Source organism: Lotus japonicus, chromosome 1 (genome assembly GCF_012489685.1).
Source record: "Lotus japonicus ecotype B-129 chromosome 1, LjGifu_v1.2".
Taxonomy (NCBI): domain Eukaryota; kingdom Viridiplantae; phylum Streptophyta; class Magnoliopsida; order Fabales; family Fabaceae; genus Lotus; species Lotus japonicus.
In genome coordinates this window covers 80,154,765-80,171,029 of record NC_080041.1, presented here as the reverse complement: position 1 = coordinate 80,171,029, position 16,265 = coordinate 80,154,765, and the positions used below count along the sequence as shown (strand labels likewise).

General features: G+C 34.5%; 2 protein-coding genes across 2 annotated transcripts; both read left to right on the top strand.

Annotated features, from left to right (window-relative positions):
• The first annotated feature begins 1,348 nt into the window (after window positions 1-1,348).
• LOC130718180 (uncharacterized) lies at window positions 1,349-9,397 on the top strand. Its single transcript, XM_057568699.1, has 16 exons — window positions 1,349-1,545; window positions 1,704-1,768; window positions 1,975-2,068; window positions 3,035-3,213; window positions 3,872-3,922; window positions 4,572-4,628; window positions 5,586-5,706; window positions 6,656-6,722; window positions 6,844-6,885; window positions 7,535-7,640; window positions 7,727-7,837; window positions 8,202-8,273; window positions 8,363-8,464; window positions 8,573-8,619; window positions 8,734-8,761; window positions 9,022-9,397. Exons 1-16 carry the CDS (start codon window positions 1,422-1,424, stop codon window positions 9,199-9,201), a joined length of 1,446 nt encoding a protein of 481 aa, XP_057424682.1. The 5' UTR covers window positions 1,349-1,421; the 3' UTR covers window positions 9,202-9,397.
• A 1,182-nt stretch (window positions 9,398-10,579) lies between these two features.
• Window positions 10,580-15,320, top strand: LOC130718169 (uncharacterized). Its single transcript, XM_057568675.1, has 5 exons — window positions 10,580-10,675; window positions 10,794-10,847; window positions 13,476-13,620; window positions 14,361-14,425; window positions 15,006-15,320. Exons 3-5 carry the CDS (start codon window positions 13,476-13,478, stop codon window positions 15,072-15,074), a joined length of 279 nt encoding a protein of 92 aa, XP_057424658.1. The 5' UTR covers window positions 10,580-10,675; window positions 10,794-10,847; the 3' UTR covers window positions 15,075-15,320.
• The last annotated feature ends 945 nt before the right edge of the window (window positions 15,321-16,265 follow it).

Sequence of the window (16,265 nt, the reverse complement as noted above, 5' to 3'; positions counted from 1 at the left end):
TTGGTAAAGGTTAGGGACCAAAAACTTATTTAAGCCAAAATATAGCGGCTAGACACTTTCTTAAGTTTTAACACATCTACATGGGATTTACTAATCCACTTGCACTTCATTTCTTTTAGCAAGCTCATGAAAATCTGATAAAATTCATTTGATGAGTTTAAAATAAGGGGTTGTCAATTGTCATACCAATGAGCGTGATTTTTTTTTCGTTACATATGAAATATTAACGAACTAAAAACAAGTTTAAGGCGTCTTGGCACGAGAATGACACAATATAGGCAGAGGTAACCTCCAAATACCATAAGGAACTCCACCCCTACGTTATGCAGTACTACTGTATTGGATCAACTGGCGGTTAAGTGTTTTTGGATTTTGAACATCAATTGAGTGCAATATAAAGGAATTTTCATCACAATTCATAAGAGTTTTGTTCCATTTTTTTATCATCTCGAAGTGAACGCCAACGATCGTTTTCACTAATTCCTCTTGAAATATAATGACATTTTCAATCTCTCTTCGTTTGCTTTATTAATTAACATTCAAGATCATCTTAGAAACAACCGGAAAACAAGATTGGCACGCCAAAGCATCCGCCACATAGTTGCTGTCTCTCGGAATAGTATATAAATAGACTCTCCACCCCCATGTAAATATAGGATCTGAAGTATAACATCATGCTCCTAGAAATAACTAACATTAATAGCACTTGCAAGGGCATCCATTACATCTTTCCAATAAGATGTGCAAGAGCTGTGTGGTCTTAATAGGAGTGTACTTGTAGAAAACAACCTGACACTCAAGTAAGTGAAAGAGTCATAAAAGAATATCATAGTATTAGAAAAACTTAAAATTTAGCAAAATGACTAGTGCGTTAAGTAAACAAATGGTTACATAGGCTTAGAGTTCGTCGTCTTATCTCTGCAAGCTTATATGAAACTCTTGTGAAGGGTCTTTCGAGCACAAAATTGACTCTAGGCTGCCTTGTTTGTTCATTATTTTATGAGATTTTCATAAAGTCGGTCGGCCTTAGCCAAGACGGGTTGTTCATCAAGTCTGTCATTTGAGACTCATTTAGCAAACCTTTTTAGCCGGGGATGATATTTGGTCGTTTAGGCTGACCATAATTGAACAAAACACAATATTTGTGTTCAATTTATTTTAAAACTTTTTTTTGAATTATTTACCCAATTTATTTATTGTTTTAAAGTTTAATCAAATATAAATATTTTTGGTTTATTTTTAATACTCTTTATTCGTATTAAAAACGTTAAATGCAAATAACATTTGACTTGCCCAAAGAAGTAGATAACGCATTAGAAAAACACAGAGTAGGGTACAGTAGTACAGGATAGAAGACCGAACCGAAAGTGGAATAGAAAAAGAAAAAAGGAAAAATTTGCTGGTCATCAGGGTCCGTTGCCATGTTTGGTTGTTCCGGAATAAGCATTGACTTGTGTTTGGGTTTGTCTCCAAAAACAAAAACAAAAGCAAACACTAAAAATACCATGAAGCCGTGGACGACACACATGCGCCGCCACCACCAAGGTATGTACACACCACACCCACCACCACAACCCATTAACCTAGGGCACTTTACTCCTTCATTCCTCTCTATCACTTTGTTACATTCAAACACTTTCCTCTTGTTCTTTTTCTTTGCCTTCATCTCTTGTTGCATGTGCTGATCGTGCTTCCCTTGCCAGGATCCACCATTACTAGTTTGCTCTCCCCTGCTTCCGAAACTAACCTGATGGCGCTTACTTTTGAGGTCAGGTTCTGCTGCTACATTGTCTTTTTTGCTATTACTAATTGCTTAGAACTTTTTATTCTCTGCATTGATTGTTGAATCAAATTGAAAAACACTGTGTGTATGCAATGCAACACCTTTTTCTTTATAGTCTAGCCAATGCATGATCTTTAGACGGTTTTGATTAAGATATTCTTTTGAATTCTATGCTCTATTGTCTTTCTCAGATACTTGGCAAGTTCAACCGTGCTCGTGCCGCTAGATTGACACTCCCTCATTTTGTATGCCAAACGCCTTTGTTCATGCCTGTGGGCACACAAGGTTAGAGCTTAAACTTCATTCTACATGATCTGGTAGCTGCAATTCCTAATACTTTTTGTTCTTCTCAACTTTGCATACTAGTGTAAGGGATATAGTTCACTTGTTAAGTGTGTGTGTGTGGTGCCCTAATTGTTCGTAATTTCTTTTTGAAACCTTTGGCATCAAGTTTCCCCTTATTTTGTTTGGGGAGGGATGCTTCTTGTTCTCGGAAGAACCCTAAGACTAAGTGGGTTGGATAAAAAACAAAACCTTAGAGTTGAGTTACAATGAGCATGGGCGGCCTCCTTTATATAATAGGTAGGTCGACCACCCTAAATGTCTAATACATTGAATGGATGCGGTTACACATAACAGAAAGGTAACAGCTTGATAAGAAGCAGGTGAGCTTAATCGGAAATCCCTGAAGACTCGGTCATAGCACCGTCTGCCACACTCTAACGTAGTAAGCTAGATGCGTCCTCACACCTTCCGAAACTCCTTAATGGGCTTTTACGTATTTGGCCGCCTTTCATATGTTCGCGGGGCCTATCAATGATACCATGATTGGTCCGCCCGAAATCCTGACAGTACATTTCTCCCATTCAATTGGTGCAAATAACGGAAGGAATATCATTTTTTGAAGTGAATAATTTTCGTAGGTAGCGTGGACATTGGCTATTTGCTTGTCCTTAGAATACTCAATATTCAATGTTAATAAGCATGTGTTTGTTCATGCGTTACCGAGTCAATAATCGCGTAGAATTGGAAAAGCAACAATCTAGAGCTTCTAACTTACAGGATTCTCATTCTCATTAAATACACAATGCTACAAAATTTTCCAAACATGTGCTCACTTGATATTTTCACTGGCTCACAATCTCACATGATTTTCTCAGTCAGGTTGGTTTTTGGTGGATTGCTTACTTGTTTTTGGCACTTGAGATTCTTCAATTTTGTCTTACAGATGGGGTTTTAATAAATGATCAGGAACAATTAAAGGATTGACAAATAGCCAGCTGGAGGAAATTGGTTGCCAAATAATACTTGGAAATACTTATCACTTGGAACTTCGACCTACTTCGGAGCTTCTTGATGAAGTCGGTGGTCTTCACAAATTTATGAATTGGAAACGGGCTCTGCTTACCGACTCTGGCGGATTTCAAATGGTTGCTTATCAATTTATGGATACTTAACTCTTGTTTTGATTGACATTGCATATACTGATGTGGTTTCTAGCAATTATGCTTTTATCTTTAGTCCTGTGAACAATTTGGCGTACTAATTTGACCTGATGGCAATTGCTCATGCCATGCCACTCTGCCAATTCCAAAAACGAATTGAGAAAAGATTAATTTAATTATTTTCATTGTTACTATTGCACAAAAATGAGGAAAGCACTGGGTTTAACTGTTTAAGATAGTTTATTTCTTACAGGCTAAATATATGCATGTGTTACGCACCATAAATTATATTTCTTCTTCTCCAGTTTTTGTTCTTTGTATCTTATAGCTTTGAATAAGAGATATTGTTTCTTTTTTTTTTTCAAAAAAATTACTATAATGCTTTAATAGAAGTATTAAAGTAATAAGAGATATGTTCTATATTGTTTAACCATATTAAAGAAACAATCATATTGAGCTCTTTAATAGAAGTATTAAAGTAAACCAGATTGTAAGAACTGAACTGTAAGTATAGGCTTGGCAATGAAAATGATAGTGTAGCTAAATATGCATGCATGTAAGCCTATATTATACATTTTTCGATTGATAATAATTTTGGTTATACTTGTTAAATAAAATATTTTATATTTCCATTGATTCTTAGGTTTCACTGTTGCATCTTGCTGATATCACAGAAAAAGGTGTGACGTTTCAGGTATATTTTTCACTTTCCGATATAGACTAGACTTGAATGGTGTGTTCTGTTCCACTCTTGATCATTGTTCTAAAAAGTAAAAACTAGTTTTTCCATACCATCCAAATGCTGACCAGACTGCAAACCAGTTAGTACAAACCTTAGTTCTTAGCAGTTCAACCACCTAGTAGTAGTGAACGCTGGTTATCAAAACCGGAGAATCAGACTATTTTTTACTTACGGAAACAGTTAACAAAATGCTAATTTCTCGGCAAAGCTTAAAGTTGGGCTTAATTGGATCAATAGCCGACATTGATTTCCACTTGTATAGCCTGAAATTATTAAAAAGAACTTAAAATTTGGGGGAGAAGAAGATACTTTGAATATATGATGTTCATTACCTCTGTAGTTTTTAACACATTGATATTGATATTAATGACATTCTTGAATGCGGTTATGGATCCATTTAATTTCTCTCCACGTTCTGTTGATTTTTTCCATTATGATAATTTTTTTATCGAAGGCCATGATCGCATGCTTTCATTGTCTGATGCATGATATAATGATATTGCATTTGACTTTTTAGATAAAAGAAGTGATTATATTAAGCAAAGAGTAAATATTGTTATCAATATGAAGTATAATGCCATTATTTACTCTCTTGCTTCAGTCACCAGTAGATGGAAAGCCCATGCTTCTGACTCCTGAGGAATCAATTCAGATACAAGTAAGTAGATTATATTTTTCTCCATGAATATGTATGTATGTTCATGATGTATAGGAAATTGTGGGATTTGGCACAATATGTTTTGCTTTGTAATTAAAATATTTTCTGTCTTAAATTAGTTACTTTCAATAGAGTATTTCCAAACTAAAGGGGGGTGCTCTTCCTTTAGGATTTTCATCTACAATTGGAATTTAAAGTAGGTGTTTTTCTTCGTCTTTACTTCCCATTTTCCCCTCATTGTAGATTTTGGTGTTATCTTCTCTTGATTCCTTTCACAAAGTAACTTTCTTCCATTACTTTATAAGATAACAATTGAAAGAAACAATACAGGACATGCTGTATAGTACTAGCTGTGAAATATGATTAATCATTCTCAGTCATAATCAGTTTTTTGTATGAAATCAAAATAACTTTTTCTCTCTGTGCATGAGAAATATTCACAAGCTGATGCTTGTTTAAGGTATGGAAGTTGATTGCTGAGAAAAAAAGTGATAGCATAGCTGTAGATGCACCCTTGGTTTCCACATGATTTGGTTTTTTAATATAACATTCTCTTCAAATATGGCTAGTGTTTCTAACTACATGCAAATATTAGGAATTGTGAAATGCTTAAAGTTGAAGAATGGACCAAATACCAATACTTTTTTGCGATAAACGTGAATGACAAATTTCCCTCATTTAGTTGTGGAGACAAGATCATTTAAATAGACAATCAGGTTCATGAGCCCTTATTTGATAGTAGTATCGCGTGGCTGCTTTATGCCGACAAAACATATCTTGTGGCTGCTTTCACTTCTTGACCTTGGAGCTAGAAAACTGCCACATAAAATTTAATAAAAATTTGAATTCAGTTTAAGATATTCATTTATTGATGTCTCAGTTTTTGTTAAAAAGTATTGTGAAGAACCTAATGTGCTCCAAATTCACATGCTTTCATATTTGTTATAATTTTTGCAGAATAGAATTGGAGCTGATATCATTATGGCTCTTGATGATGTTGTAAAGACCACCATCACTGGTCCAAGAGTGGAGGAAGCTATGTATCGAACACTTAGATGGATAGACAGATGTATAGAAGGTAAGTATGTTAGCAAAGTAGCAAACAAAAGTATTCAAGTCTATGGTGATGTTCAATGCTTATAAACACGTTGGAGTAATTTCTCAACTGTGCAAATACCTGGTTGATTCTGGAATCTATAGTGGAGAAATTGTTGCATCAGCCATCAGCGAGACTACCTCAACTGGGATAGCCCTCTCATAGCCTGTAGGTTAGCAGCTGTGACTAATCCAAAAGCTAACCTGAGAGCATCCATTAAGCCATACCAGTTTGTCCATTTTTTCTTGGCCTGAAAATCACTGAAATACCTCTGTAAAGCCTAATCCAATAAGTATAATGTTAAGGCCTATATATATTCGTATCTTTGAAATATAACAGACTTCTGAACTGTGATTTTTCATTTCTTTGTAGTTGCTTGAGTTGTATATCATAAATGGACAGATATTTCCTCATAACAAAAATGCTAGCCTTATTGGAGTAATATATATTTTTCTCTAATGTAAAAATTCGTAAACTTTTCTCTTCTAACTAATTTTTTTGAAACAGCAAAAGGCAATTGAAGGAAAAGTTTATATAGGTAGCAATTCTTGAGTTTCTTTTAGCCACCCAATAGCATATTACTTTATAAGAGAAAAGAAAGGTTGTAAGTAAATAAATCAAGCACTTGAACATATTTTGTCCTCTGTGAGATGTATTGAGAATCTGGACAAGGATTGGAAATTTACTTAAAATAGCTATCCCTTGTGTAGAAGTCCCTTACATGGGCTGTGGATTATGTTTTTCTCATCAGTGATGTCAAGGCCTATCAGTCTGTACTATGTAAAGGATTTGATGCTAGTTTTAGCATGAATGTCAATTAGAAATGATATGCTATATTATTGAATCCTACGCAGATAATATTTCACCACTGCCATCTATAATCTTGTTTTTGAATGCTAAAATATTAATACACATTGCCTTGTGTTAACAGCTCACAAGAGACCTCATGATCAGAACTTGTTTGGTATTGTGCAAGGTGGTTTGGATCCTGTATTGAGGTGAATTCCAGCAAAAAACAAAGTCTTCTTGTTATTTGCGGTTCAATGTTTTGTTTCCTAGATACTGCTGTATTAATGTGAATGTTGATCATTGCTTATACATTTGATATTTTGTAATCAGGGATATCTGTGTCAAAGGTCTGGTGGAGCGCAATTTGCCCGGGTAGGTGTAAATTCATGTCAGCATATAAACTATTCATGGTCTTTGCCAATGTTTTTAATATTTTTGTTCTGTGCCTATTTCAATTGTAGACACCAAATAGGCACTAAGTGAAACCATTAAAAAAGAATATAGATCTAAATGGCCACTCTGAAGAATTGGTCTTTGAGTGAATATAATGGTGTTTTACTTTTGTTTGATCCAAGTAGCTGATCCCACTTAGTGCGGAAAGACTTTGGTTGTTGTTGTATCTCCCACTTTAGTAACATCCCCAGATGCTTGTAAACAAAAACACATATTGAAGACCATGTTCTTTCCGTTAAAATGGTGCAGTATATGGAATATTTTGAAAATGTACATGAAGTTTCCTTCTATGCATTTATACAAATAAGAATAAACCTTATAGACTATCCCTCACAATGTGCACTGTAAAATTTCGTACATGGTCATGTTTGGATATTTTTACTTGCATATGGTTCTTTCCTTTCAGCTAAGAATGCAACTTCTCCATAGACTTGGAAATATAATTTTCCTTTGGATCAATCTAAAACCTAAATGAATAAACACCACAACCATTGAGGAGCCTTGAAATTAGTAGTTTTCTCTGTAGTGATGTGGAGTAAGAGTTAAGTATAATTTTCTTTTGTCACAGCTATGCTATTGGTGGTCTTTCAGGCGGTGAAGATAAAAACTCATTTTGGCGAGTTGTTGCTCAGTGCACTGCCTCTTTGCCAGAGGATAAGCCACGATATGTTATGGTTAGAATGACTTTCATCATTGCAAACATTTTTGAGAAAGCATTGCAGTGTGACAATGACATCGTGACATTTGCTTGTACTTTCAGGGTGTTGGTTATCCACTTGACATTGTTGTTTGTAGTGCATTGGGTGCTGACATGTATGATTGTGTTTATCCTACCCGTACAGCACGCTTTGGCACTGCTCTCGTTCCTGAGGTGATAACGCCATATCCTTAAATTGATAATTCTCTCTACCCACGCCTCAGTACATACATACATATGTGTGTGTACATATATTACACACACAGCTTGCTTTTCCTAATTATTGTACTAGGACTAGGGCATTGCTACAAAAGGTACAATAATTTGGGTGTCTGAAAAATTGATAAAGCTCAAACTTAATGGCTGATGGTGTTGACTCTCTAATGGCCTATAATTACTCAAAAAATTTCAATTACATATTGGTTCAATATTTTAATTTATTTGGAGTGGAGTGATAACATTTTTTAAAAAATCACTAAATTCCGCTCATTCATGCATCAATTTCTTTTTTAACTTACTTTTTTCAGTATCTTTGCAGGGAGTGTTGAAACTTAAACACAGAGCAATGGCTGATGACACCCGTCCGATTGATCCTACTTGCTCTTGCATGGTATGCTTGCAGCAGGAGTTCCCTTTTTTTATTTTTTTAAACTGTTTGCAGAAATCAGCATGTGTCTTAGTTTATTTCTTCTGTTACAGGTTTGCAAGACCTACACCAGGGCTTACCTCCATTGCCTTGTGACAAAAGATGCTATGGGGTCTCAGCTTGTGTCATACCATAATTTATATTACATGATGCAGGTACTAGCAATATTATGTGATAAAAATGATTTATTTTAAATATATGGTAGCTAAATTAATATGTATGATCAATTTAATAAAAAGTCTTCGTCCTTCTGAACTTTGCAGCTTAGTAGGAATCTGCACTCTTCAATAGTTGAAGGAAGATTCCAAGAGTATGGTTACCTCCATATTTTAATTATTATTTTCTCACTTTTGATCTGAATAAATACTTCCATTCAACAAATTTCTTCCTTCTTTATATACCACTAACCATATTCTTTTTGTAGGTTTGTATGCGAATTTCTGCAGAAAATGGTATGTCAGATAAAATTACATCAACCCTCCTTGAATTTTAAGTCCATTACATTGACTTTACTCTTTTTTTCAAAATCTGCACGACACCCCCATAGGATGTCATTTTATAAAAAGAATTTTAGATTTATTTCCTATTATTGTTTTTCTTTAATTTTTGCTTTTAATCTGAAAACCTTTTCATGAATTTAATGAACACTATCATTCTTTCCAATGTACCGATATATTTGATAAGTAGTACCTTGTATATCTTCATACTGCAGTTCCCGAAAGGTGATGTTCCTGAATGGGTCTGCGATGCTATGGAGGTGGCTGGAATCGACATTTCTTCTTGCTGTGCTACTCCATTTTCATCATGCCAAGAATATGATTCCGGAAAGTTGTCAGAAGAATTAGAGAAGGCACAAATGATACAAGCAGACAGACTTGAAAAAGTTGTATAGGAGAGATGCACTAATTTGTTTCTGAGTATGATTTCTTGCGGCATAAATTTTGTATCCTCCTTATGCTGCTTCAGTAAAAGTTATCATGTAGAGTAGCATTTCTTTTTTGGTTCCTTTCTCTTATTCATCACAGGCATCTCAAGATTCATTCTGTAATCTGTACCATATTGTTATTATGAAGTGCCTTATACTAGTAGACTGAAGCTTGAATATAACATATATGATACATCCTCAAGTTTGCACAACAAGAAAGAATTACATATACCTATTTAAGTTCAGGTGTTTAAACTTCAAGTAAATGAAGCGACTGTAGTGTATACTTGGGCACAGTCATATGCAAAAGTTGTACTATTTCTTGTTTTATTTCCCTGAAATTTTAAGGCTTCATGGCTACCCATAAGTTCATATTTATAAGGCCAATGGATAGTTGTAACTCGTCACTAGAACAAGCTCTGAAGTTGTGAAAATCAGTGCAACAGTTTCTTGTGTTTAAATTCCCTTGGTGTTTTTAGTTTTAATTTGACTTTGTTAGTGATATTGCGAGAGAACTGTTGCTGCAAAATATCCCATTTGTGCGGTAAGAAAAAAGACTATCTTATCTTGTTTTGCATCCAAGCGAGCTGACTGTGGATGATAGTTAATATTTGTATAAGTGTTTATTCATAAGCTATTGTGATAAGTTTATAGAAATAACGTCATATTATGTTATATATAAATATAAACGTTAATTTATAAGTTATTTTTAACGGCTTAAAAAAATAAGCTCAAAATAAATGAAGATAAACTCAAATATTTTCTTTCAATGGACTTTAAATTATGGTAAACTTATTTTGTAATTTAATGTTTTTCTAACAAGTTGTAATACTCTATTTACTATTTTGATATAGATCCCACCAACAAAGCCTCACAATGAGCAATCTCTACGCTTCAAAAGAGATTAGCCTCTTATTATCAACATGCCGATACTTGATAGCTTGATTTAAAAAAAAACTACATAGATTTCTATTCAAGATAAGTAATGTTGGACTAACCATAGACTTTATCAACTCAACATATTAGACGACAAATTTAAATATCATAGGATAAAATATATATAAAAGGTATGGGATTCAAAAAGAAAACTTTGGTACTCAAAATGTGAAAGTGGGACTTTCTTTTTCATCTCTTGCAAGAAAATATGTAAAAAAATAAATCCTATTTTAGTCTCTAATATTACTTATCAATTTAATATTTAAAAAATAACTCATCAATTAAATCCTTTAATATTAAAATACTTAATTTTTTCTATCCTTCCTCTCTCTCTAATTTCAAAAGAGTGAAGAAACTAAATAATTAAATGTTTAAAACTTTTTTAAAAAATTATTATTTTACAAATTAAAATAATTAAAACATTTTCTCTGCTTACGCTCTCCCATTTCACACTACTCTTCTTCTCTCGCTGCGCCTAGGACTCGCTTGCCACCACCACCACCAGGTAGGGTTCTCTCTTCTCCAATTTCTCATTCCACTTCTCAATTGTCATTCCTCGTTTCCATTCCTCTTTTTTCTTCTGAATTTCTCTTCTCCGTTTTCCCTTCATCTTCCCCACAAAGGCTCAACACTCACCTCCATTGGCGCTTTCTTCCACCCTCGAAGCTAGGAGCGGGGTATGTGAAAACAAACTCTCTTTCTCCTCTTTTCTTACTATTCTAGCCATTACAGAATTTGGGTCTGTGTTTATTTTTGTGTTTATGGGTTTTCGAAGAGCAACCACCAGTTGTTCGATGAAATGCCACAGTGAAGTGGGGTTTATCTTAATTCCCGGTACATTGGTTTCTGATATTGATAGAAGTTTTGTAGTAGAATATAGTTATATCCCTATCATTGCTCTTTATTAACTTGGTTTCTGGGGTGCCTTTTCCTTTGTGTTGTTTGTTATGTTTTCGCTGTATTTAGTTTCAGACATCATTAGCTATGTTTGTTGTTTCTGCGTATCGAATTTCTAAGGAAGAGGATGAGGGAAATCCAGTGAGGGAAATGGAGCATAGCAGTTAAAAATAGAAGTGCTTTTAGACTTAGTCATTTACTTGTTTGTGTGACCTTGTGAGGGGATTACGGGTTCCAATAGACCCATAAATTCATCTGTTTTGATCCAATCTAACTGTCATGGCAGCTTAAAACTGTTCGTTTTCATTGCTGCCTGTGGCCTGTAACATTCTCATTTTTCCATGTTTAAAAAATTCACAAGTGTGTGTGTGTGTGTGAATATCTAATTTTCAAAACGATCTTTTGAGCAGAGTTCCTCTTAAAAACATAGTAATTATTCGAAATTTTATAATTGAGTAATTTTATGTTGAGGGAAATAAAAAATTATATTACTTCTCAGTTGACCATTTACGTGTAATTAATTAGTTTTATTTTAAATGATGGCTTTTTTGCAAAACTTGATTATATTTTGTTGTTTCTTTAATCTTTAGAATTTTCTGGAGTTCATTGAATTCTAATAAAATTGCACGTTTAGTGCAAGAGTCAAGGTTTTGTTGTTTCTCTAGAAGTTTTTGAAGTTCACTGTGACAATGGCCTTTAAATTTTAGATATTTTATAATCAGCAAAGATAGAATTTTCTTCCCACTCGTTGTTCTTCAAATTTCCTAGACTAATTGCTTGCTGATTGGTTTTTCTATTCTTGAAATCTTTGATGCTATAAAAAAGAACCAGTTAAAGAGAAAGCGGAGGACCCACATTCCTCCCTTGCAGCTGCACATAGCCTAGGTTAAGGTAGGAGGGCTAGGGAGTTGTGTTCCAGTAATTAGGGGCTCAGGGTGTGTTAAATTTCAGTTTTCATGTATTGTTTGCTTGTGTGGGGGCTTGGGATTTTGAGGCCTAAAAATCCCAAGGAAACAGATCTTTTAGTTTAGGTTGTTATCTGATTCGTGGAGTTATGGCCTGATTGCTATGCCCTGCAAGTGTTTGATCTATTTCCTCTGTTACTTGCATCTTGTGTCTGACTTGCATGCTGAGATTCTGAGATTTTGCTCTCTTTTACTGGCTAAACATGTAAAGTATCCATTGTAATTTTTGCTGGTCATCGGATAGAAATTTGGGGCCTTGCATGCTTGTTTAGGTTACTTCTTGCTGTGTAAACATTATGCTAGCTATTGGTTGCATGTTCAGTTTGATGTGTGAATCAAGCTTTTCTGTTATTGAAGAATAGAGAAGGTTACGGCTATATGCTATATTACATGATGTCAAGAAATTATATTGCTTGTTCTCTTGATCTATGAATAGTGGTGGAAATGTGTATGCTATATTAGACTTGTTCTTTCGCTTACTTGATTATGGTGCTGAGTATTTTTTTTTCTTTTAGAAATGAAACATGGATCCTTATAATGGTCATTGCTAGTGAGGAGGACTCCCCCCCCTCTACTATTAGATTCAGTGAATGAAACTCATAATGCATATGATCTAATATGTTGTTAAATGTGGGATGAATATGGTATATGCTTATGCTTTTTATATGATTGGTGGGATTTAATTGTTGGTCAGATTTAGTTTCTTGATCAAGATAAGTGTATGTGTGGGTCATCCATACTCCATAGTCTCTTGCTAATTAAAAGCAAGATTGAGTAATGGTTACATAATATAAAGTTAATTGAGTAATTGCAAATCCTATTGTGTATTGTGTTCTGTACTAGGGAGATCTGACGTAGAAGACTGACAGAAAGTAAACCCTAGCAGAGTACTAAAAATATCATAAAAGGAATATTCTCATTAAATGTTCAAAAGGTACTTTTTACAAGGTGTTGACCTCTCCTTTTATAGAGGGGATGGTCATGATGTGGACTTTTGTTGTACTTGGGCCTGACAACCGGGGCCCAAGCCTTTATACATATAAGACAAATCTAAAGGAATCTTCCAGCTGGCATGTGGGCCTATCTAACGGGCGGGCGGGATTCAGTGTTGTTCTGTGAATCCCGCCAAGATTGACTTTCGTTCCTGGTTGCTCATTTTGGGCGGGCATAAGCTTGACTGACTTATGTCCCGCCCAGTCCATATTGTTTTCATGAATATATGTGGTTCCTATACAAAAATGTCTCTGTTTCACCTTTGTCCATTGTCGAAGGTTAGTACATCATACATGGTGTAGTTTTCATGCCGAAATGGTTCTTCTTTTGATTATGTATTATTAGTGTTATGATTTGTGTAAGTAAATGTTATTCCTTGAATATGAATTTACGACATATCCGCGTAAGGTGTTGGTGATTATTAATTTGTTCGATCTTTTGTCGAAAAAGATGCCTCTCGGGCTAATTTTAGGAATTGGAAGGGCATTTCGAAGGAAGCGAACATCTTCACTTGACATTCTAACATCAAAACGTGCTCCTCGAGATTACTACAAGGGCAAGAACTGCAAGCCAACCGGTTTTCACACTCGCAAAGGTTTGTTTCTTCAATTAAAGTTACAGTTTCATCTATATTTATTCATTTAATTTACACTTGAACTTGAACCGTTAGTGTACCAGTCTAATTGCATGTAATAATTTATTTATTTGTTCATTTCTTAATTGTAGCTACTGGTTACTATTATTATCATGCTTAGAAACAGGTGATCAAAATGTTTTAATACCTTCAAGGTGGAGCTTTGTCTGCATGAATGATGTTTGCTAATTACACAAGCCCAATTTGTTAGTATAGTTCTTTAACCATATCTCTAAATAATGTAGGTCCTCTTTTGTCCTCCAAAACATTCTTAATGTTAGTCCAACTCTTTCGGCTTTTTCAATCTTATTTTGGTTTCACTTTTCTGCCACTTTGGTTGATGACGACTGCTCGTTATGAAAAGTGCTGGCCTTATTTTTTCTTTCTCGCTTGATCTTTTTGAGGTCTCATAGTCCTTATCTATTTTTCGGTTCAGTAAACTGAAATTACATGCATTTCTATATCGCACTCTAGAATGTTGTGGACTTCTTGGTAATAATTTTTGTTGCTTCTCATTTTCTAGATGTCCAGTTAGTGAGTGTCACTTTATAAAACTCTGGAATCATTACTGGAGTCGTATTTGTAAAATTTGGCCTTGCTTGTCTAAGTTGGTTATTAATAAAGTAATTTGCTATGCTACATACACACTATTAATGTATTTTTTAGTGTCCATTTGAATGTAAATCTGCATATTGTTGCAGGTGGGTATGTGGTGGTGCCGGAAAAATTACCAAAGTATGTAGTTCCTGATTTGACTGATTTCAAGGTTTGCATCTTCCACTCATTTAGTGTAATTGTTTGCTTGTTTTTCTTCCACATACTTACTCTGCTGGCATTTTCAATTTTTCATGATGTAATTTTTATTCTAGTGCTTCCTTAATGATACATTGACATTGTTCCTTTAATTATTCTCTCTTAAAAACTTCATTAGTGTTTTAGCTCAGTTTTGGTTATTGACTGAACTGAACTTCAGCTTCCTTTGCTTTGACACTAAAATTGCAAGAACTTTAGATGTTCGTTTCATGTTGATTGTTTTTCATTACTTCTAATTATCTCTCTTATCTTATCAGTAATTCTCTTTACTTCCATAGACATGGTCTAGCTGAAAATCACTGCCATAGTTAGGTGATGATGGAGTGGAGTCATTGTTCCTAGCCTCACCATCACGCATTGCACTGTACCATTTAAGGGGCATGGATTCGTCTCAATAAAAATGACCATTAGCTAGATTATTTCCTTGTATGAAAAGGAATCAAGAGTTTCTGTAAATCTAAAACTATTCATGAATGTAACTTATCTCGTGCATTGTTCAGTGCTGATTCATACTATTCCCTTCTTTGATGCAGCTCAAACCATATGTATCTCAGTGTCCCAGAGAAGTCAATACCTCTGAGGATTCTCAGACGACTACATAATTTAATTGAGCAGTTTAGGATGCTTCGTAGCTGGGGACCTTTTCCGATGAAGATGAGTTGGCAGACACTACATCATTTTGCTGTTTGGTTTAACATCTTTTGAACTATAACATTGAGTAAATTTTGTCTGACTAATATTTGATATTCTGATTGGATAGTAACCTATAAATTTAATTCATATATGTAATGTGATGAATGATTTGGACCATCAACATTATTAATGAATTTCTGCTGTCTATCTCCCAACCATTTAAGTTATCTCTGGATGGGTGAAATGGAAGTAACGTATACACAGAAAATCTTGTTTATTTTAACGTTTATAATAAAAAAATACAAAATTTTCCTATAATTAAATGATTTGAGTAAAATACACTCACCCCTCTCAAGGTTTGTTAGAATTACACTCCACCCCATTCTTGTCTAAAATCTACACCCCACCCCATTTTATATAGATGCAAATTTAGTGACGAAAATTATTCTTCATTAATAATTAGTTATTATTTAAATTGTTAATCAATAATTTCAAAAAATATTTTCAATATAATCCAATAAATTTAAAAATGAAAACATCACAGTCCTCGTCATTCTCTCAATCGCGGTCTTCCTCCATAAATTCACAATGCAAATTCTGCAATAGCACACCCGACCGGTTTACAAACCATATCTCGAACATAGGGAAACATGCTTGTGTTTTCATATTTGGTAATAATTCAATTTTAATCAAAATAATCTCTTTATACCTCAAATTTTGAAAATTGAATTGTAGACCAAAAAAGCAAGACAAATGGGTGAAGAAAATAGAGAAACAAAATTAAGAAATATGAAGTGGATCGGAGGTTATTAGAACCCAACGATGCGGTGGAGCACCGTTTTTAACAAAATCCAACGACATCTTAAACTAACAGAGCGTTCGCTCGCAACTTAAAGGGGGTGAAGTTCACAAGAAGTAGTTGAACTAGCTTTGGGAATGTGCGATTCACGTTCTATGGTTCAGGTCGCAACAAAACTTTGATGCATGGTGGTGTCATGAGGTTTCACATTCTGGGACAGTGGCCGTCGTGTTAAAGGGAGCAAAGGCTTGGTGGTGACCGTTTGTGGTGAGAAATATGATTTGGAGACAGATGGGACGTGGACTTAACAGACAGAGTGGATTGTTTTTTTAAATTTAATTCAGTAAAATTATTTTCATAA